Source organism: Gymnoscopelus braueri (genome assembly GCF_963280865.1).
Source record: "Gymnoscopelus braueri genome assembly, chromosome: 23".
Taxonomy (NCBI): Eukaryota; Metazoa; Chordata; class Actinopteri; order Myctophiformes; family Myctophidae; genus Gymnoscopelus; species Gymnoscopelus braueri.
This window is the reverse complement of record NC_137625.1, coordinates 1,848,250-1,871,959: the sequence shown is the minus strand read 5'-3', so window position 1 is coordinate 1,871,959 and position 23,710 is coordinate 1,848,250. Positions and strand designations below refer to the sequence as shown.

Genomic DNA, 23,710 nt, shown 5'->3' with positions numbered 1-23,710 from the left:
TCAGCCCCGGGCCCCGTCCTCTCGGTACCAGCCGTTCCACGGCAACAATCACCGGTACCGGGTCGCACCGCAGCCCCTCAGCCAGCAGCGCGTTCATTCTCTGCATAAGATCCTCACCATTTTCAAACAGCAGGCCCGAGATAACGATGGAAACATCGGGGTTGAATTCTGCACGTTTAACTTTCTTGTTAAAGTTGGCTTCCACCTGGTCGATTCTCGCAATTACGTGCCCGATTTCCATATCCACATTGGCTTGAATCTCGCTTTGTTTTTTTTGCAGTTCTGCTCTCATGTCTATAAGGTCCAGGTCATCGTAGGAGTGGAGGAAGGTCATGTTGTTCTCCTGAACGCAGCGGTTCACCGTATCCATCAGACAACATCTCATAAAAAATGAACTTTAAGTTAATTGCCATTAACCGCCAAGCACAAATTCATTCAACCTTTAATTAAGATTCTCAGAGAGATCATTGAGGGAGACCCTCATTTACAATGAAGCACAGGAAAATGTATTGGTGTAATTGGTGCCAATATATAATGTGTCAATGTACTGAGTTTCACAGCACAGTTGTGCACATAAAGAACAGTGAACAATGCATACACTACTGTATAATCTTTGACAGGACAGTTAAGTCTAACAGTAGCAATGAGCTAGTGAAAAATCAACATCTGATTTGAAAACTGAATAAAATGGGAAACTCACAGAGGCTACATATTGTATTTATATATTATGGGTGTTATCCAAATCCAAATAAATGTTTTTATTTTCATTTAAACAGATGTAAGTCACACTATGAAAATAAATAATAGGATACCATTCTAATTCTGGTGGCTTTTGAAGGTGAGGGAACTCAAGCTGTTGCTGTTAAGTACCCTTCTGTCATCTAGTGGCTCTTCTTTTAACTGCAGTGTGCACTCTTTGATTTTAAGGTCATGGTATGATTTGGTTTTGTCCTGTTTTGACCGATCAATCATTCAGATTTGTATTGATTTTCATTACACCCCTATTTATTCATGCCAGGTTTGAGGTCTACTTACTTACTTTGTAGCACATGCTTGTTTTCTTAGCACTCTAGTAGGTACCCTGATGTTGGTTGACTAGGGTCCATGTCTGTGAGCATCTGATAAATGACTAAATTGTCATGGACATTTCAATAGTTTAATAGTTGACTTGTAAACGTGACAGTAAATAGGTCGGAGAGGCTTATTGTAGGTACCAGCCATGGACACAGGAGATGGATAGCTGAGGTGGAGCACAACAAAGCCGTGCTCCTCATACGCTGAGTTGGCGGTGCCCAGGGTCGTACCCCAAACCTAGTAGACTGAAAGAACGAGCCCAATCGATGGTCTTGAAGGGCGGATCCAAACCCAGGCGCTGGATTCCTGCACCGCTTCCTATTGCTTCACCAATCTATGTCCCCGCCTCCCCTCCCCCCCCCCCCGGCCTGTGCACGGAGCACGCTGACGTCACCAAATTCAGAGCGACGCCCCTCTGCACTCTGATTGGTTAGGAGATAACAAGGTCCTAAGACCAGCGTTCCTGCAAGGTTCTCCCAGCCTTTTTTTCTTTTGAAAAAAAAAAAAAAAGGCTTGGGTTTCCGAGGCTACGAACCTAGTGATCCAAAGGCTAGTGCTCTACCGACTGACCTACCGGACAAAACAGTGTCCCTGTCACAGTTTACATTTTACCAGTAGATCAAGTATCCGATCATGGAGCCGTAGTGCTTTGAGGCGTACGCAAAAGACTTCCCATAGTTCCCTGCAGACATGGTGACAAAGTGGACGCCTTTCTCTCTCCTGGCAAACTGATTGGCCACTCCCCGGATCTTAAACGAGCCTGTCAAATATAGAAAATAAAGAGATACACACTGCAGTCATTGCGTCATTAAACTAATGAACACAATACATAGATGTTGACTGGTAGAGTCTACACTACTACGGTAACCACTTTGGCAGGTAACCAGACCAGATCATTGAAGAATGATCACTTATTTTAACCAAAGAAAATCACCCATAAAGGTATATTTGGTTCCTAATAGGGCTGTCAGAACGAATTTCACTATTCGAAAAAAAATCTAATTATTATTATTTTTTTTACTATTCGAATGTTAAAATTGGTATTCGAATGTAGCTTTTATCATTTATTAAAACATTTTTTTTATACATTTTGTTTTTATAAAATTTTATATAAAATGTATTTTATAAAAGAATTTAACGATCCGAAACAAGCCCGCTTCTTGCCTGCAGGCATGTAAAAAAGGTGCTCGTCAGGTCACGTGATATCAACAATACTGTTTGAGAGCCGGCACCTCGCGAGAGTGCAGTAGTTGTAAACATGGCGGAAGGCGGCGATGTCGTGGATGCACCAGAGATCACCACTCATGATCATTTAAGGAGTGATGTGTGGAAAGTTTTTGGATTTCCATCCAAAAACGGAAAAATAACAAGAAAAGACATAGCAATCTGTAGAGTATGCAAGATCGAAATTAAGTATCACACCACTACAAGCAACCTGAGGAATCATGTCGCAATGTTGCACCCTGCTACATTTGCCGAGATGGCAGATGTGGATGAACCACATGTAAAACAGGCTAGGATGACCTCGTTTCTGCCCCCCTCCTCCTCAATGTGAGGTTTGCCTGCTGCTCGCCAGAAGGCGATTACAAAGAAATTGACCCAATTTATCTGCAAAGATATGAGGCCGATTAAAATCTCGCAGGGGGCTGGGTTCCAAGAGTTCATACGGGAGCTTGAGCCAAGGTACACAATTCCCTGCAACACTACAATCACTGACAAAGTTGTGAAGCTATACGATGTCACTAAAGACAAAGTCAGACAAATGGTTAATGGAGAACCACAGATGGGTGGACGTCACTAGCCACGGAAAGCTATGTGACACTCACTGCACATTTTATAAATGAGAAATGGGAGCTGAAAGATGTCATTCTCAAAACGGCGGAAGCCCAGACAAGCCACACAGCTGAGAATGTCGCAGGCTACATAGAAGGCATACTCGATGAGTACAACGTTAGTCGTGAGTCCGTTCTCTCCATCACCACGGACAACGCAACTAATTATATTAATGCGGTGGAGCAGCACCTCCTTGCCACCAGCGTCCCGTGTATGGCTCACACAATTAACCCTGCAAGACCCGGATATATTTCTACTTACAAAAAAAAATTGTCAACCTTTCAGATGGTGTTTTAGGAGTACTTTGGAGAGGAAAATATAATGTTTTTAAAAAAAAATAGTTTTCGTAAGGTTTTATTGAAATGTTGTAATATTACAACAGTGGGTCTAACGGGTAGCAGAATTTCCTATAGGCCATTTTACTCACTGTCAGAATAGCATGGCAAATGTCTATATACTTCACTAAAACAACTTAAGGGTTCATTTATATGGTTATGGTTTATCATTTGGCCTCAGAACAGTATACATTATGAATAATATTGGGCCTCAGAACAGTACATTATGAATAATAACATCAATAAGCCATATTTTTAAGAATTTTGATTTTATTAAAAGAACAAAATGAAAAACAGTACAATGAATGTACTAAAGAAACCTAATTACAATATACACTGGTCACAATGTGATGCAAACAGCCCTCCACCGAAGACCAATTCACACCTGCTCAAAATGAAACGGGCACCCCCTCTCATCCATCTATTTGAACACCATTTACAATCACTTGCTTTTTAGCAGTGATAGTCCCAGAAACAGTTTCGGTCTCCTGAAATGCACAGACGAACACCACACTTGTGGCAGAGTAAGCTGGTGTAACTTGAACAGCCACTATTCCTGCAGCGCCCCCTCTCTGTCTTCCGTGGGAGGTGTCCAACTTGGTCCTGGCGCACATCTGATGGCCGATGTTGACATCCATTCATTTGTACAAGGCCCATGTTCAGATGCATGCCCATCATTTGCTCTATTTCTTTTCCACTTGTGTTAACTGATGTTCCTGTTGTTTGAAGGCTGTACACATTTGTGTTTGTTGTCAGGGAGTCAATCATGTCTTCGGACACAAACCGGCGGAAGTACTGCAGTGGTGTGTGGAGTGAACTCACATCTTCAGTCAAAGGTGGACCAGAAAAGTCTGTATTAGGGCTGATGAAGGTCTTCTTCTGCCACTGATATCTTTCACTGGGTTTGGCGTGTTTGGCCGGTTGGGGGGGGGGCAGTGGGTCAGTGGGTTCACTGGGTTCACTGGGTGGATGGTTTTCTTTGGACTCCTCTCCACAGGCCTCTTCATCCGACTCTTCATCAGTTTCAGTAAAGTCGATGTCCACATCACTCTCTCCATTCATTACAATATCCAACACATCCCTTGCAGTGAAGCGAGGCTCTCTCCTTGCTTGTGGCATTCTGAAATGAAAATAAAGAAATACCATTAGTACATTAGTACTAGCACATCTCACTGCAGGTACATATTTCACAAGTCACACAATACTGTCTGGCCAACCTATTGTACTTTGCTTATCCTCACAAGTGGCATCAGTGATGATGGTACTTAGCACCATCAGTGATGAATGATGATGCTTAGCCTAACAAAGGGATTGGGGATGACTGTAAGTGGGCAATCCCAACACCCATCACATGAACAATGATGAGAGATTCTTAACTGGGCGACTCCCATATGAACAATTACCATACACTGATTGCTAACCACAAACATTACCAAAATGTTTTGCTAAAACATTATAGGCAATGACATGTTATAAGCTAATGATGCAGTATATTTGTCTTCGAGTACAATTGGTTACAATATACAAATTGGTATATATATATATATATATATATATATATATATATATATATATATATATATATATATACACACACACACACACACACACACACACACACACACACACACACACACACACACACACATACCAATTTGTATGTTTTAACCAATTGTACTCGAAGACAAATATACTGCTTTAGCTTATAAGTTATAACATTTCATTGCCTATAATGTTTTAGCAAAACATTTTGGTAATGTTTGTGGTTATTTGTGGTATATATATATATATAGTAATGCAATGTGGGGAAAATACACATAATTGTATAAATGTATTGTGAAAACTATAAGACTCCACTTAGCCAGGTGAACAGGTGGCATTGCTATTTGCTACCACTATGACCCAGAGTTGTAAAAAAACAACAAGTATAAAGCATGCTCTAATTTACATTTGGGGGATATCTTTCCCAATAATATCATATGTACATGTTCTAGACATTCTAATGATCACCAAAAAAATTATTGCAGACATTTTACTTACTTTTTTGTGAGAAATCCTGTCCAGTGAAAAAGAGATTGTTCTTCCTTCAAGGATTTTCAAGTTGTGACTTTTCCTGCCTCTGTGGGGGGTATTTATATGCAAATATCCCGGCCAATGACATTGCAAGACTAAACAATAGGATCCAATGATGATGTTTAGGTGAAAGAATAACAGGAAAACAAATGATTTATACCATGTTTTTGATAAAATACAAATGTTGTAATATTACAACTGCGGGTCTTGGAGGGTTAACCTGGCTGTGAGGAAAGGTCTAGCAGTTCGAGCCATTCATACTCCGGTCAGCAGACTAAAGGCCACAGCACTGCATTTCAACAAGTCTCCAGCAGACATGTACCTCCTGGAGGCCAAGCAGACGGCACTTTCTGTCACACAAAATAAGCTAATCAACGACTGCGCTACTCGGTGGAATAGCACCTACGATATGGTGTGTCGGGCAGCTGAGCAACAAGCTCCCGTAGCAGCGGTAATCATGGAAAAGAAACTCGGTCATCTGGAGTTGAGCACCAATGAGTGGACGATTATGGAGAGGGTCAGAGAAGTGCTTAAGCCTTTCAAAGTGGCCACTGAGGCTTTATCAACCGACCGATTCCCAACAGCATCAGCCGTTCTTCCCCTTAAGTTTGTGCTTTTGTCGCAACTCCAGACTTCCACCGACGACCCAGCAGCAGTCAATGAAATGAAAACAAAGATCTCAACCGACCTCAAGAAGAGATACAGTGAGGACAAAGCAGCTGCCTTCATGCTACTTAACGCCGCTAGCTACCTGGTTCATTTGGATGACGGACAAAAACATAAAGTACGTGAGAAAATTAAAAGTGAACTGCAGTTGCTGTGGGTTGAAGAGGAGCGAGATGTGGTTGTGATTGCTGAGGACCCGGGGCAAGACGAGGAAGGAGCAGCCATGGCTACAGCAGGGACATCGCGCCAGGGCAAGAAGACAGCCAAGAAAACAGCGCTTAGCGCCATGGGAGATCTGTTTGGGAATGTTTACAGTCAAGCCACAGATCCATCAGGTTTGTTTTTATTTTATTTTTGTAAATTATTTTGGTAAAATAAATAAAAGTAAGCACAGTATAACTTAAACCCAGGATATACACATTAAATCATAAAGTGTAACGAAACACTTCTTTTCAATGTGGTCCTACTATAGGTGCCACCGTAGACATACTACAACAAGAGATGGTGTCGTACGAGAGAGAGATTCCGCTACCGAGCGACGGCAACCCACTTGAGTGGTGGGGGGTGTCATGTTCCAAGTACCCCCACCTTGCCCAGCTGGCAGGGCGCTATTTGTGCATCCCGGGTACTTCGGTTAGAGCAGAGAGGGTTTTCTCCACCACCGGGATAATCGTAAATATAAAACGCTCTGCATTAGATCCAGAAAATGTGGATCGCCTTGTGTTTTTGGCTAACAACCTTTAAGTCTCGCCAATGTTGTTGTTTTGTTTTGTTTTTATTTGATGCTGCTGAACGCTGAGCACTTTATTATTTTCATATTATTTTATTCGTTTGGAACAGTGGTTTTGTTTGGTCAAAGTTGACAAGATAACTTAACAGATTTACACTACAGTTGCAATGTAGCTATGTTGGCTTATTTCACTTTCATTGCTGGACTTATTGGGACTGTTCAGTGTACATGAACACAATGTGTTCATGTCATGATAGGAGCCTATTCATTGTTTAAAAAAAAAGAAGAGAGAGAAACTGGACTTGTCCTGCTGTTAAAGACTGTTCCTTCCTCGTTTCATATTGAGTCTACTGAGTGCACAAGTGAAGTGCATTAGATAGCAATCTGTGCTGTACTCAATAAAATACAACGTATCCAACGTTATACATTTTGTGCCTGCCTATCATTATTACATGCAAGCGACATCAGTGTTGTTGTGTTGAAAAAATAGCTTTGGCGTTTGGATGGGGCGCCGTCTAGTGGACATAACGTGCATGATTAACCACATCGATGTTCGTTGTACTGTATAACCTTAACCCTAGAACCGAAATACATTTTTAGACGGGAATAAAGTACCCGAATCCGCCCGAATCCGCCCGAAAAGCGCGCGCGCGCACGGGAACATGCACGCGCGATATAATATTATATATAATATATTCAGAGCCAAAAGTAAGAAAAGTCAGGGGCGCAGCACAGAGCAGGATTCCAGCACCAGTCACCTCATAGAAGGACTCAGAGCAGAGCTGTTGGAAATTAAAAAATAGTTCTGGAAACTGCAGAGGCTAACAGAAAGACTCAAACAGACAGAACTTCAGCCTACGCCAGGAACCGACCAGGAGGATGCAGAGCCTGTCAGGAAGCTCAGATTGGAGAGTCATGCAGACACTGCTTCAAGTGTGGCCACGAGGGGCACATCTCCAGAGGATGTCGTCAAGGCAGAGAACAGCAGGGAAACGAGAGAGGGCTGCTGAGTCGGGACTCTCAGTAGCCCATGGACATGAGACCCCACTTAGTCCCACTGAGCAGACAGCTGTCACCCAAGTAACTTCCCCGTTCCAGAGCCCCGCCAACTATCTCGCACCCCGACGCCAAGCCAAACTCCTAGACCTCATAGGTAAGAGGTGTATGGTCCATTGTCAGTTAGACGGGGTTCCTGTAGAAGCATTATGGGACACGGGTGCGCAGTCTGGTCTTATTAATGAGGAATGGAGGAAGGTGAATTTACCTCATCGTGTGGTGAGACCTATTAGTGAACTGTTGGAGGCAGACAGAGTAATTGGACTTGCAGCAAACCAAACTGAGATACCTTTCCTTGGCTGGGTGGAGGTGGAGTTTAGACTAGGCAAAGATGTAGACCATGTAGAGACACTTTTAGTCCCCACCCTAGTGTCAAGTGACCCAAATGTTGCAGAGCAGCCCATAATTGGCTTTAATGTAATAGAGGCAGTGCTAAATGGGGAGATGATGTCAGAGGCAAGGTCAGCGACCATTCTCCAAGTGAGTAAGGCATTCTCTGTGACTTTCAGAGCAGCAAAGTCAGTGCTCAGGCTCGTGCAGTCCCCAGAGATAAGTGAAGAAGTGGGAATTGTGCATAGAGGGAAGAAGAGGGTTCACTTAGCAGCTGGACAGGTCAGCATTGTCTATGTCAAAGCTAGTAGTGGAGCACAGTTTCAAGGTCAAAACCTCTTACTTGTCCCTTGTGAAGAGCCCACACTACCTGAGGGGATTATCATTGAAGAGGGGTTAGTCAGTATCCCCACAGACAGGTCAATGTATGTGCCGGTCCCCATTGCAAATGTCAGCAAGCAGGCCATGACTTTAGATAAACGCACAGTTCTGGGTCACCTCCAAATAGTCAAGACTGCCTATCCAGTTAGAGTGGAACAGATAGAGAGTGATGTCAACAATAAAGAGGGAGGAAGGGAGGACAGTAAACAGAGTGACACTAAACAGACAGGAGAGCAGACAGGTGAACAGAAAAGGGACACCACTTGCAACCAACCAAAAACACCGAAACCAAGTCAGTGGGATCCCCCTGTCAATCATTCCCACCTAACTGATGAACAGAGAGGATTAGTGAGACAGTTACTGAGAGAGGAGTGTCATGCATTTGCCTACAACGAAGATGACATAGGGAGTATCCCCTCCCTGAAACTACACATTAGTCTTCAGGACCCCACTCCAGTAAAGAGAACGTACATGTCAGTCCCCAAACCACTGCATAACGAGGTCAAACAATATATACAGGACTTGCTGAATCGTGGTTGGATAGTCCAGTCAAGATCCCCATACGCATCACCAGTGGTGTGTGTGAGGAAGAAAGATGGGACATTGAGACTTTGTTGCGATTACAGGGAGCTGAACAGAAAATCCATCCCTGATTGCCATCCAATCCCTCGAATTCAAGATATGCTAGACTCTCTCACAGGCAGCTCTTGGTTCTCAGTATTGGATCAGGGGAAGGCCTACCACCAGGGGTTCCTGAGTGAGGAAAGCCAACACCTCACAGCCTTCATAACACCCTGGGGTCTTTATCAGTGGACCAGAATCCCCTTTGGTTTGAGTTCAGCCCCCGCTGAGTTTCAGCGTAACATGGAAGAGTGCCTAGTGGGTCTGAGGGATGATATCTGTCAACCCTACCTTGATGATAATCTCGTTCACAGCTCTAGCTTTGAAGACCATGTCAGCCACATGAGAACTGTGTTCCAAAAACATGGAGTTAAGCTCAGTCCACGCAAGTGTGATGTGTTTAAGCGAAAGGTCAGATTTCTGGGACGGATGGTTTCGGGTGAGGGCTACACGATGGACCCAGCTGAAGTGGCTCCTGTGCAGGCATTAAAGGAGAGGGTACATGTCACAGTTTCAGACTTGAGACGAACAATGGGCTTTCTATCATACTACAGGCCATATATACCAAACTTTTCCAAAATTGCAAAGCCACTGTACCAGCTGCTCTCGTCACCTCCTGACAAGATATCGCCTGCGGAGTCAAAGACAAAGACAAAGACAAACAGAAAGAGTGGCACCAACAAAAATAAAGGTAACCTCCTACCGAACACTCCCATACACTGGACACATAGCCACCAAGAGACACTGAACTTCCTCATAGATAAGCTGATTGAGCCCCCCATTCTTGGCTACCCTGATTTCACCCAGCCTTTCACTTTGCATTGTGATGCGTCCCAGGAGGGACTGGGTGCAGTGCTTTATCAGAGACAGAACAGTAAAATGGTTGTTATTGGGTACGGCTCCAGAACACTAAGCCCACCTGAGAAGAACTATCACATGCACTCAGGGAAGTTAAGAGTTCCTAGCACTGAAATGGGGCATATGTGAGCGTTTCAGAGACTATTTGTATCATGCCCCCCACTTCACAGTATATACTGATAACAATCCCCTGACTTACGTCCTATCAACAGCTAAGCTTAATGCTACAGGTCACCGGTGGGTCGGTGAGTTATCAGATTTTAACTTTTCTATAAAGTACCGCCCAGGTAAACACAATGCTGACGCAGATGGCCTATCCCGTATGTCAGTAGTCATAAACAAGCTCATGGAACAGTGCACAGAGGAGGTTCACCAGGAAGTTATTAGTGCGTCTGTGCAGGGAGTGATAGTACAAAGAGATACACCTCTCATTTGGACCATGCCAGTGTCTGTGGAGGCAGTAACAGTAGTGAGAGATTCACCCACTCTGAGCAAACCTCTAACACCAGAGCAGATCAGAGAAAGCCAACTGAGAGACCCGGTTATTGGTCGAGTCCTCCATCACAAAAGTAACAACCAGCAGCCTTCCAACAAGGTACTCAAAACTGAGTCAGCTGATGTAAGAGCCTTAATGAGGCAATGGCATAAACTGTATATCAATGACAATGGTGTCCTCTATAGAAAAGCCGGTGACAAATGTCAGCTTGTCCTGCCCAGAGAACACCACCCCACTGTGTTTCAGGAGCTCCACCGTGAAATGGGACATCCTGGAGTCGACAGAACACACAACCTGATCAGAGACCGGTTTTATTGGGCCCGTATGCAGAGTGACATAGACCACTTTGTCACCCAAGTCTGTGAGTGTCTGAAGACAAAACGACCCCAAAAAGCAACCAGAGCCCCTCTTATGCCCATTGTGTCAACACGCCCCTTTCAAATAGTGTCTGTCGACTTCCTCCACTTAGAGACTTGCAAACAAGGGTACCAGTATATTCTAGTAGTAATGGATCATTACACCCGTTTCGCACAGGCCTATGCCACCAAAAACAAATGTGCAAAGACTGTGGTTGACAAGTTGTTTAATGACTTTGCCCTTCATTATGGTTTTGCTGAGAAAATTCACCACGACATGGGAGGAGAGTTCCAGAACCGACTTATGGACCAGCTGCAGAGATGCTGTGGTGTAAGAGGCTCTCATACTACATGTTATCACCCACAAGGCAACGGACAGGTAGAGCGTTTTAACAGGACACTACTGTCAATGCTTCGAACACTCACAGACACAGAAAAAGCAGACTGGAAAAGTTCATTGGCCAAGATGATTCATGCATACAACTGCACACGCAGTGAGGCCACTGGATTCTCCCCCTATTACCTTCTTTATGGCCGTTTTCCCCGTCTGCCAATAGACTTGCTTTTCAACATACCACCCACAGAGGGACAAGAGAGCTATGCAGAGTATGTTGAAAAATGGCAAACTAGAATGAAACAAGCATATGAGATTGCCTCCAAAACATCTGCCAAGAAAGCTGCCCGGGGAAAAAAGGGCTATGACAAAAGAGTCCATGGAGCTGACCTTCAACCCGGTGGACGAGTGCTTGTCCGTAATCTGTCAGAAAGAGGGGGTCCGGGCAAGCTACGATCCTATTGGGAAAACAGAGTCCATGTCGTAGTGAAAAGAAGGAGCAGTGACAGCCCTGTTTATGAGGTGGTACTGGAGGGAGGTGGTAAATGTCGAGTGCTGCACAGAAACCTTCTACTCCCATGTGACAGTTTACCCCTAAGTCACCCTGAACCAGACACAGAGCAGAAAAGAGTCAGCCCCACACAGAGGAGAAAAAGGGGACAAAAGACTGATAAACCAATTGTTTGCTCTGACAGTGAAAGCAGTGATGAGGGTGAGCTTGTGTGCCATTTCCCTAATCACAAGCAACAGAGCCAAAGAACTGTAAACCTAGACCCAGAGGCAGAGCCCTTCGTGCCAGAGATGGAATATCGTGAGGAAGAGCCAGCACCACAGGACGTAGGAGAAGACATCGTTGACTACACAGCAGCAGAGGACAGAGATGACGCTTCAGAGCCTGGAGATCGTCTGCTAGAATCATCAGAGCAGCCGATGTCGGAGGAAGATGAGCCTGCATCACCAACCGTGAGTGCCTACCCCCAGAGGGAGAGATGGCGCCCGAGAATGCTGACCTATGGGACCCTGGGTGAGCCATCGGTGGTCGAGGTTGGAGTTGATAACCTGCATGTGAGTATGCCTTCAGCCACGAGAGACTGTGGCGACCTTGGACCATGCCAGACATTGAAGTATCAAATTAAGATAGACTTTCATAGACACTTGAAGTGACATTTGATATTTGCCTTATAAGAGACTCTTGAAGAGAAAAACAAAAACAAACACACACACACACACACACACACACACACACACACACACACACACACACACACACACACACACACACACACAATGATGACTGTTTTTTAATGTCCCAATCATACATCTATATATCGAAATGCAACAGACTCCAGCTTTGCAGCATTTGCTGTGTCCACCAAATGACTTTTGCAGCCACAGAGGAGGACGATAGCGCACGCTTTACTGGCATCTGCAAGATGGGTCCAGTAAGGTTCCCAGGTTCTGACACTTGGGTGGGAGGAAGGTTCTCAAGGGACCTGGTACCATTTGACCAACATCAGCCTTCCCTGACTATGGGAAAAGGAGTACAGGTATCTCAAAGAAACCCTGGTCACCCTCACCTTGGAGCCTGAAAAGATCAACTCCAATGTCCATGTCCAAAGATTGGAGTGTATGGTCATCATCATATACAGCAAGAGCTGTGGCCACAGCAGAGTAGATGAATCCTGACAGTGGCTTTTCTCAGTCCCTCACGAACATTCCTCTCACCCAAGCTGCACTGATTCAGCATGTAAAACCTGCTTCAGACCAGCTTCTATTGGATCAGACAACCTCCGTCCAACAAAATATCCCAGATTTCAATAGGTTGGGCTGGTACTGGGACTCCATTACTAAGACTTGTGAACCTTACTGGATCTTGCAGGTGCCATTAAAGCTATTGCTGTTGTAACACCAAGACCATAATGTGATATAAACATATTATAAACAATTCTATACACCTTTGACTAGTATGATATCATACTAGTCAATGGTGTATAGAATAGTATTACTATAGAGTATTACTTTTTATGCTGAGCATTGTTGCACATACTGTACTAGCTGTAGCTGTATCATTAGGAACGAGTTCTACTCATTCTATTGAGTTAAATCATTATATTGTTTAAATAAAATTACATTGTAGGATACATTGGTTGTTTCATAACATAGTGGCATATATATCACATATTTGATATATCAAATTAGTGTCCTCTAGATAGATTACATCATAAAGATAAGCATTCAAACATGTTTCTAATTGTCAAAAAACATGATTTAGACACCAAGTTTGCATTCGTAGCTCATGTGGTTCAAACGTTATAGCCAAAGGCTTTGGCAGGTGGCAGCCATATTGGATTTGGCCACTATGATGACCCCGAAGGTCGTTGGCTCGGGCACCCTTGCTAAATCATTAGAGCATGCCCTGGGTTACATCAGGGACAAATGTAGTGCTTTTAGATTGATTCGCGCAACTATGGCCCTGGACTGTAATACGTTTTTAGCCGTTTCTTTTAGCTGTTCTGTCGTAGTCATGCAATAAACCAGGTCGCGCTGACGTCTCCATGGCCTGCTCCCGTGGCGGCGCTCCCCGTCGTAGGAACACTCATGGATACGATCCTCCTCACCGGCCCGCACCCATGGTCACCTCAAAATACACAGGTTCTTTAACCGAAGCGCACGCCGAAAAGTGTGCACAACAATGTAGCTCGCCATTTGTGGTGTAATTGAGGCAGTAAACTGCGGACTACCAGGCTGGTTGGTTGTAATAAAGTAGAGGAGAAGAGACGTCAGGACCAGGTTTCCAGAATCATTCAGTGGTTTATTCAGCAACAACAAACACAACAGCAAAGATTCCAGAGGCAGAGCCCCTGTCCACCCCCAGCCTCACGGCGTCAGGACTGGTTGCAGTCCTGACCGCCGTGAGGCTGGGGGTGGACAGAGAGTAGGGGGGTCCCTATTCCTGAGGGACTGAGGGCCCACTCTACTCGGGGCGTAGCTGCATCTTGGGCCCTTTACAAAGGGGTGTCGATGCAGGAGATCTGCTCCGCGGCTAACTGGTCGTCTCCCTCGACCTTTGCATCTCTATACAGCCTTGACGTAGCGGCGTCTGAGATGCCTCCAGGTAGAGAAATGTGGACATGCCTTGGGGCATGATTTTCTCCCTGAGTGGAGTGCAGCTGGCTGCTTCCAGGTAGAGAAATGTGGAAATGCCGTGGGGCATGTTTTTCTCCCTGTGTGGAATGCAGCTGCCAGTTTCAAGGCGGGGAATGTGTTGCATGCCTGAGGGCACGCTTTCTCTCCCTACCTGGCTGGCCTTTTCCTGCCCTCCCGGGACCGGCTAGGCATGGTCCGGGGAGGAGGAGGCCTTGGTTTCTTTGTCACTGGCTGGATAATCCAGGTTTTGTCCAGGTCTGGTGACAGGGACAGGACTTATGTCTGTCAAGGTCTTGCCTTAAGTCCTTCGCGTCCCGAACCTGTGGGTCTGGGGTGCCTGGAGGCCGGGGTTTCTGCCGAGGGCAGGACCTGTGGCCTTGGGCAAGCGATTGGGTATGGGTTGTCACAAATTGGGGCTCCCCCGGGGGACGTGTATGTGTCCCATAGTAAGCAGTTGCTGTTAGCTACGCTATAATAACCCAGGGTTACGTATGTAACCCCGGTTTTATTAGTAGCGTAAGCAACTGCTTACATTTTGAACCCCCTCTGTGTGCGTTGAGCATGCAGAGTGGAAGGTTTCAGAGGAAGCACCCATGTGACGCAGCGGTACTTATGCCGCTACCGGTTTCCGGTTTGCGTCACACGACCCTATCCAATGGACATTGGAGTTGTCGGGAGTCCTGTGTGTTGCTCTGTGCATCGCTAGGGGGCGATGATATCCCATAGTAAGCAGTTGCTTACGCTACTAATAAAACCGGGGTTACATACGTAACCCTGGGTTTTCAATGATCTTGGATGATCTTCAAAATAGTGTTTGCACTTTCTTCCTTTTTGGTCCGTGCATCTACATAAACGTTCAGATTTCAAATATAAAGTGCTTACCTCATGGACACGGATGTTACAATTATGTACGGGCCCTCAAAAGTACCTGTATCTTCCGTATTGTTCAATAAAAAGCATTTTCATTCGATTGGTGGTCCTTTTCTCATAGAGTTATAATGTATCAGAGTGCAATACACCTCCCAACCGATAGGGCCAAGTACTGAAAGCATACGAAAATACGGAGAAAATGGCCAACAATCGGATTAAAATGCTTTTTATTGAACAAAACGGAAGATACGGGTACTTTTGAGGGCCCGTACATATTTTGTAACATCCGTAACCATAGGGTAAGGGTTTATATTTGAAATCTGAAAGTTTAAGTAGATGTACGGGCCAAAATGGAAAAAAGTGCAAAAACCAGGTTGAAGTTCATCCATGACGGTCGTGACAGACGGCCGTCGTGTATCCATAGCTGCCCCTTATGCTGGAGTATGTTGGCCATAATAATCTGTTTCTGATTATGAATTCATTAAGGATCCATTATTTTATGCTTAGGCCTACCTGGAGGTTAATACTCTGAATTGTGTTTGTTTGTTTGTTTGTTTGTTTGTTTGGTTGTTTTGTATTAGTGTTTTATCATTTCTCAGAGTACTTCAGCCATAAAATGACTTATTTTCTATCTATTACACACCCCATGAAGCCTTGAATTCATGGAGAGTTTTTTGTTTTTGTTACATTCCTAAGCCAATAATTTGTCTTGATGACCGGCAGAGTCTCCGGTAGGAGTCTCCTACTGACCGATGACCCGGGCATCAAATTCTTGGCCTAGGAATGCAACAAAAAACAAAAAAGCACCATGAATTCAAGGCTTGTGTGTAATTGAAAATAATATTTTTTTGGGGTGAACGACTCCTTTAATGTTTCTTTTTTCTAAAATAAACGTGTATACATTATCGTTGGAAAACCCTGGAAATGCTACATCTCAAGGGGTTATTATTCGTAATAAAGAATTTCAATCATCATCATCATCATGTTCTCAATCTCGTCATCTTCTACCTACCCTGCTGTGTGTTCACCCCGCACTCTAGTGGTTCTAAATTGCCATCGTAATAGTAATGTAGTCAATAGAATGGGGAGTTTGGATCAGCATTTGCACTAAGAATTGCTTCGTAGCATATTTGTAGCAATTATAGCTGAACCTGCTTTGATGTACACAGTGGTTCAATGTGTCACATGTACTTACTGTACGTACATACTAATAATAGTAATTCTTGAACTGCTTAAACTGCTTAGGCCACAGTTGAGATTTAAAGCAAATTTCAGTATCCCTCTTCGAATGTAATAAAATGTGTATCACTTTTAGTCTTTATTACTTTTGTTGAGGTGCGTGCGTGTGTGTGCGTCTTTGTGTTCAGAACTGAAGCCATTCAGTTGCATCTGCTTTGATCTACAAAGAGGCAACACACTATCAGGCTTATGTGGAGATGGACCCCTCACAACCTGCGGTTAGTTTTCTTAAAGTTTTCATCATAATTGCCTGTCAAAGCATATAGGACCCTGGATGACAAACTCTATTGATCCTTGTTTATAATGGTAAAGCTGTCAGAGAGCACTCATAACTCACGTGGTCATATTGCACCATTGTTTAATAACCAGGATCATTTACACAATGATATCAACAACAGATATACAGCGAAGAGTCATGTTATACAGTACCTCGTAAACACACTGATACGACTACTTCTCATCCTTAAGCCCATGACCCACATCATTCCAACACACTTTGCTAGTTTGGGAGGCAGAGCAGAGGCAGCTCCACTGATCACGTCCAACCCAGATTTGGCACTAACAAGGGTTTGAATTCGTTCTCCTGCTATGCCACCAAAATGTGGAATGCCCTACCAAAAGTGGTGAAGGAGTGTAAAACCCTACTCTCCTTCAAAACTGCCCTAAAAGAGTACCTACAAGTGGCTGCAATTGGAAACTGGCCCCTGTAAAAGTCCAAACCTAAATATCACTGGGATTGGTATTTAAGACAGTCAAAGTCAATACCCTCATACCTGTCTAACTACTTCTCCAAAGTGAGTGCCACACCCACAGCCACAACACTAGAGGGAGCTAGAGGACCATGATATGATCTGGTACCACACAAAGTTACAATGTGGAATGCCCTAACACCATCCAATAAAGGATGTGAAACACTGGTTTCTTTCTAAACTGGCCTGAAAATTCTTACATTTCATACAAGTATTCAATCAATCAATCAATAATCATGTCCTGAACATAATCAACCCCTGCTCATTGTTCTCCATAAAAATCATATTATTAAATTGATGGTCAGCCACATCTAAACATCTATTTTGATGGGCCGTGTCCATGGAGAGAAAAGGCTTTATCTCCCACGTGTACAAAAAGGAAGGAATTGTAAACTTACACTAACATTAAGACTTAATATTTTTGGAGGTTGAACAGTGACAAGACTTTTAGGTCCTAAACTGTAACACATGGTACAATATACATCCATGCATAAACACCATGCTGTTCCTTCTTCTGAGAACACCTGCTGGCTTACTCCTCCTCCAACTGCTCCACCACCTGGCGCAGCTTGTCCACCAGCACTGTAGAATAGAGATAAATATCATTTATTTTGTGGGAGGTTTACAACTACACCAAAAGGCATGAGTTGAAATGACCAAAGGGGTACAGCAACAGTGACCAATGAGGTTAGGGTTAGTGGAACACAAGAACGCTCGCCCCGGGTCAAATCCGGCGACCTCGTAACAGTCACCATCAGGTGTTCCTAAACCTAATCTCAGTAAAACAAATACAAGAATACAAGAACCGCTGGGGACGATCGGTCCGTGGAAAAAATGTGTTTTGGGGCGAGTGTTCCGGTTACCAGTTGGAGAGATAAAACCGGTGTTATTGATGTGAAACAATAAAATAAACTGTAATTTAATGCATTTTGAAACAGTTTGCATTTCCGGTCTGGAGTGAGTAGACAAACCGGGATGAGACTCTTCACCCCATTGGAATAGTTTGCCCAGTCTACTCTAAATGGTAATTGGACTGAATTTATATAGCGCTTTTCTCCAAAGCGCCTTACAAAGTATTTCACATTCACCCATTCACACATTGATACCAGAGGAAACCATGCAAGACACCAACCTACTCATTGGGAGCAGTTAGGGGTTCAGTGTCTTGCTCAAGGACACTTCGACACGTAGCCAGGAGGAGCCAGGGGTTGAACCTGGAACCTTCGGATTCCAAGACGCCCGCTCTACCTCCAGAGCCACTGCCGCCCCACAACTCTACACTGTCTTCCCTGGCATAACACTCAACCTGGGTCTAAAAGAAGCTTACCTCCAGCTGTTGGCCTTTGGAAAGGGTTGTACCCACGACAGGCATTGATCAGTTCTCTCAGCTTTTTAGGACAGTCCTCAGGAAGTGGTTCTAGCACTCGCTTCTCCACACACACTCTCTTAAAGATGTGGAGATCTGTGGTACAATCTGTTATGAGAGACATGTGTTATAATACATACAAAGTGTAAAGAAAGTGGGTGCAGTCTGCGTTAACCACTGTTTACAGGACACATACCGTCAAGGGGTTTCTTGCACGTTGCGATTTCCCACAGGACCATTCCGAGACTGGGAAAAGAAAAGAGAAATACAGTGTGGTTTGGTTCATTAATTCATTTCAGTTATTGGCTCTAGGTCCAATTACAATTAATTGGTTATCCTCTGAACTTTATTGTATTCATGCATTTTATTTGTTTGTATGTTTTATACTATGTTATTATTCTTATTACTGTAAAGGACTGACCTGTAAATCTCACATATCTTGCAGTATGGATGGTTGACACTGTCCAGCTCTTCAGGTGATCGGTAGCGCAGGCCGCACTTCTTTGGGCCCTCAGGGCTCCTTCTCAAGGACGTCTCTGTTTGTGCCAGCTCCAAACCACCCAGCTAGTGACAAAACAGACAGCCAACCAATGAATGATAATACAATATAATAATTACCTTAGGAAATAGAGAAAAAGCTGTTGGTAGCAGTGACTGATGTCCATAAAAGGAATATTTACTAGCTATATTAAAATAGTTTACTTTAAACCATTAAGACCGGGAAAGCATCTGTGTAGATTTTAGCTATCTAGCAACATATTTATTTCCAGAAAAATAGCAGACAGACAAGCTCACTTGTACATCTGCTATTTTTGAAAATTTTGTTTGGAAGTGTTGCATTTGTTGCATTTTTAGCCTCCTTCTGGTTGTTTATGTTGAGTTAGCAAAATGTTTTTTTAATGGTAGTGGATAGAGAGAGAGGATATTTGTCCAGCCAAGCACAACAGCAACCAATGGGCGTGAAGAGACTTGACAAAGGGTCAATTAGCCGAAAGAATACGATTACAATTGTTACATTTGAAAGATTATATACATGCAGTGAGCTGTGAACAAAATCAATCAAGGCTAAATTAATCATTTTTAGTAATTTCATACCAACTTAATATAAAATATATGCTTTGTATTTAACTCCGTCATACCTTAACTCTGTAGCCTTCAGCTACCATGAACTTGTCGCTGGTGATGCTCCCATGGACTTTGGCTTTTTGTTCTGACTGATGTAATCTAAGAGGAAGCAATAGTAGTCAGTGTGTCACTTATCAGAATCAACTTGTAAGAGATTCAACAGAAGTCAAAAGCTTTATTAGAATGACATTTCATCTCTGTCGGGTGGCTCATACTGTATGCCCAAAACAATTACTTTTCAGGATTCAAATTCAAAAATAGCAAAAGAAGCAGATCTACAAGCTCAAAATTTGCTACTGGATCTACTTTTGATGCTTTTGTGTGACGCTCTCTAGTGTGATCAAATAGGGCATTAATACGAAAAAAACACAAAAAGTAAAAATCTGGAGACAGGAGGTTTCTACCTGACAGCAACTATATGATTGTGCCAGTGCATGATTTGATCACCTAAATCACTAAAGAACCGCTGAAGCACCAACATTTGTTTAAATTGTCCAGTGGTGTTCTACCGTGTTACGCTATATACGTAGCATGCCGTCCAAGAAAATGTGGGAAAAAATCGCATACCCTCCAGTAACCATCGAGGAAGTGTATCTGATACGCAGGAGGAGGGGCTGGGGGCAGCAAGAATGTAAACTTCAGTTTAAATAGCCTTTTTCATGATAATGTGGCGTCTGAGGTGAAGGCTTACGTAAGGATAAGGATAATTCCTTTTAACAGGTCGTTCATGAAAGTCCTTGCGGTCTTGTTTCCAATGAGAACCTGTGAGCAATTAGGGGTTAAGAGTCTTGCTCAGGGCCAAATTTCATTTCATCGACACATATGCTGGCCTGGCCTGCAATCGAACCTGGGGCAACCAGGGCCTCTGGCTCCCTAGGCGGGCTCACTAACCACTCAGCTATGGCTATTGTCTTGAGGTGATAATGACCGCTGGCTATTGGAGATTCGAAGTAATTCACACATTAACTACTTAACAAAAGAGCAGTTATTTCATTCAGTGACCACCACGCACACGTGTTTATGTGCTTGTGGGAGGGAATAATTATCGTATACCCCCCAAAAAGACCTAGAACACACCACTGGAATGTACCATGTCAAAACGTCAAGTCAGATTCTTACTTATTGAACTCATTCTGAATCTAATTGGTTTGTTTTTCTCTACCAAAGACTTTCCACTGAGAACTCACCTGTAGATGCCCTGTGCAGCATCCAAACACATGCGAGCCTTCCTGACCCAAGGTAGTTTACACTTCAAGTTGTTGTCCAAAACCTCTCTCAGACTTCCCTTGGCACAGTACTCCATGACTATCTGTCCTGCTGGCAGGGAAAAGGAAATCTCATATGTTATAGGACAGTGGTTCTAAACCTTTTTAGGCTGCGACCCCCAAAAATAATCACATTTGAACTGGGGACCCCCACCCTGAGGCATTACATTTAGTTTGACTCTGTTCCCACAGATAAATATTGTGAAAATAACAGATGAACAAGCTCACAATGCCTCGCACAGCGAGGCGTTGTGAGCTTGTAGATCGTATTGTGAAAATAGCAGATCTACAATCTCACAATGCCTCGCAAAATGAGGCGTTGTGAGCTTTTAGATCGGCAATTTTTTGCCTCTTTCTTATATTATTTGACAATTTGGCCAATGTTTGACCAGTTTTTATAGTTTGTTGATGCATCGATGATTCATTTAATTTATTTTTTATTTTTTATTAAATAGGTCTTAAAAGTCCTTAAATTGTCACTTTAATGTCATCTGGGGACCCCCTCAAAATCATGACCCTGGGGGTCCTGACCCACAGGTTGAGAACCACTGATATAGGAGACAGGCACAAAGTAGAAAAATGAAAGCAGATGATGACGTGGTTTCAATAATTCTTCTCAACAAGTAAAGCACAATTATAAAAATGACTCACCATCGGCACCCTCGAAACAGACTCCAAACATCCGCAGTATGTGTGGCGATTCATAGTTCATCATGGTTGCGATCTCCCTCTCGAATATCTTTATCACCTCACTATTAGGGAAATAATACAATACATAGGTTAACACCCAGCCAGGCCCGCTCTCTCCCCACACTGTATAATAATACAATACATAGATTAACACCCAGCCAGGCCTGCTCTCTCCCCACACTCTACCTGATTGACAGTAATGTTAATCTATTTTGTTCATTTACAGCAGTGGTTCTCAAACTTTTTCATGCCAAGGACCCCCAAATTGATATGTATTTGGCCGCGGACCTCCTTCAGAAAATATTTTGTGCCAGGGACCCCAAAAAGAGAAGAAGTGTGTAAAAAAACATTATTCAAACTTTTCCAAACATCTCCGATATATTTCAAATCATTTAAAAAATGTCCAAAAATATTTATATCATTTATTTTAAGCCTAGAATCAAGCCATCCAGGCTCCTGGTGAATAATGACCATAAAACATTTTATTCTGTGAAAAATAAAGGGTATTTAAATGAGCAATTAAATATTCATTTTCTTCCTTCTTCACAGAATCATATATTGTATTATTATAGTATAAAAATTGTATCAATTAAAAACGTGTGCCGCAAACCCTGGTATAGTGATCTGTGGACAGAGGTATCTTTTGATGGCCACAGGATATTTCCTGTATTCTCCCTTGTAGACTTCACAGATGTCAGTTTTCATGATGGGCGTTATGGGGAAATCAAAGGTCAGGTCCCCAGGGATGATCTTTCGGATGCCTTCAGGAATGATCTCAGACTTCTGAACTGATGACGGCAAAACCACCATTGAGATTAAAGAAGAAAACAAAAACATCAGACAGCTGTCAGTGAAACTAAATCCCTTTATGGAAAAAAACATTGATAGCACAGTCTAAAGTCACTGAGGGATACTGCTGTGAACATATGACATGACAAAACTGCATTCTATATTTACCACAGTGACTGGGGATTAGTTTTTCCTTAATTGTTTTATTCAAATTGAAAAAGTCTATATGCAAAGCATAATGTGAAATGTCTAACAAATAAATAACCCTTCCTCTGAAGTCTGGGATGGAAATCATCCAGATGTATTATGGGTGAAATACAAAGTGGAATAGTTCACAAACCATGCACTATATTGAATGATATGTGGCAACTGACCTTCAAAGTTGTTTACTTACGCATTTCAATCATTTGTTTCATGTCATCCGGTTTCAATGACATAGCATCCAGTTTCCCCTCCACAGTATCCTTTTGGTCCACCACATGTTGTAGCACTGTGAAATACATCTGATATTAAAGCCAATCACACAATCAACATTAACTTCATGAAGGCATACCTACGTGCAGCTTACATTGTAGACATTAGACACTGGTTCTGTAGAACCAGTGTCTACACTATTGACTATACAGTCAACACTGGTACACTAATAATAATAAAAATAATAATAATCATTAGACCTATTCCAAATTGAAATTCAGTTTTCAGCTCCCATACAACGCAAAAAAGAAAGACAAGACCCCCTCCTCTCACTTTTCTGGATCTCTTCATGATCCTTCTTCCTGGCTGCCTCGTACTCTTTCCGTTGAGAATCTGCATCAAACAGCTTAGGATCCATCTGCACCGGCAGATTCAGGGACAGCACCTGGAACGCGTCGATGAGACGGTCGTTAAGGCTCTCAAACTCGTCCCCGTAGTTGTAGGTGTTCCAGAACCGCTTGATGATACTTTTTGTATCAGCGTTGTATTTTTTGACGACATCCGCAGCAGACTTGAGTGTGAGCGTGAGCTCCTTGAGGGCCGTGTACATCTTGGAGTCGGGAGAGATCTGGGCCCTTTTTCCCTGGATGGCCCTCAGCACTGGCTCCAGCCCTTTCACACGGTCTTTCAGACGCGTGCATCGTTTCTTGTTGGCCTTGACCTCCTCGCAGAGAGCGTAGAGTGTAGTCGCTATGCCAAAGATGGGGTCTATGAAATCCATGACTGAAGGGAGAAAGGGGGACAGATAGGTTGAACTGCAATAGACTGAATCAAAATGTTGCACGCACAAACAACATTTTCACCATGTTTAAAAGGATCCCTGGCTAATAAGCCAAATATGCCTTACATGCAT

The 23,710-nt window shown here is 43.4% G+C and overlaps 1 protein-coding gene across 2 annotated transcripts; it reads right to left on the bottom strand.

Moving 5' to 3' along the window:
- Positions 1–16,740: 16,740 nt before the first annotated feature.
- LOC308079715 (mixed lineage kinase domain-like protein) lies at positions 16,741–23,228 on the bottom strand. Of its 2 annotated transcripts, none has more exons than XM_080421288.1 (10): positions 23,131–23,228; positions 22,778–22,873; positions 22,205–22,382; positions 21,556–21,656; positions 20,827–20,956; positions 19,654–19,738; positions 18,936–19,078; positions 18,711–18,760; positions 18,476–18,622; positions 16,741–17,730 (listed from the first exon to the last, which is right to left on the bottom strand). In XM_080421288.1, exons 1-10 carry the CDS (start codon positions 23,213–23,215, stop codon positions 17,681–17,683), a joined length of 1,065 nt encoding a protein of 354 aa, XP_080277414.1. In that variant the 5' UTR covers positions 23,216–23,228; the 3' UTR covers positions 16,741–17,680. The 2 variants fall into 2 exon arrangements, with proteins under 2 accessions (XP_080277414.1, XP_080277415.1); XM_080421289.1 differs by having other exon boundaries at positions 20,827–20,953.
- Between the last annotated feature and the right edge of the window lie 482 nt (positions 23,229–23,710).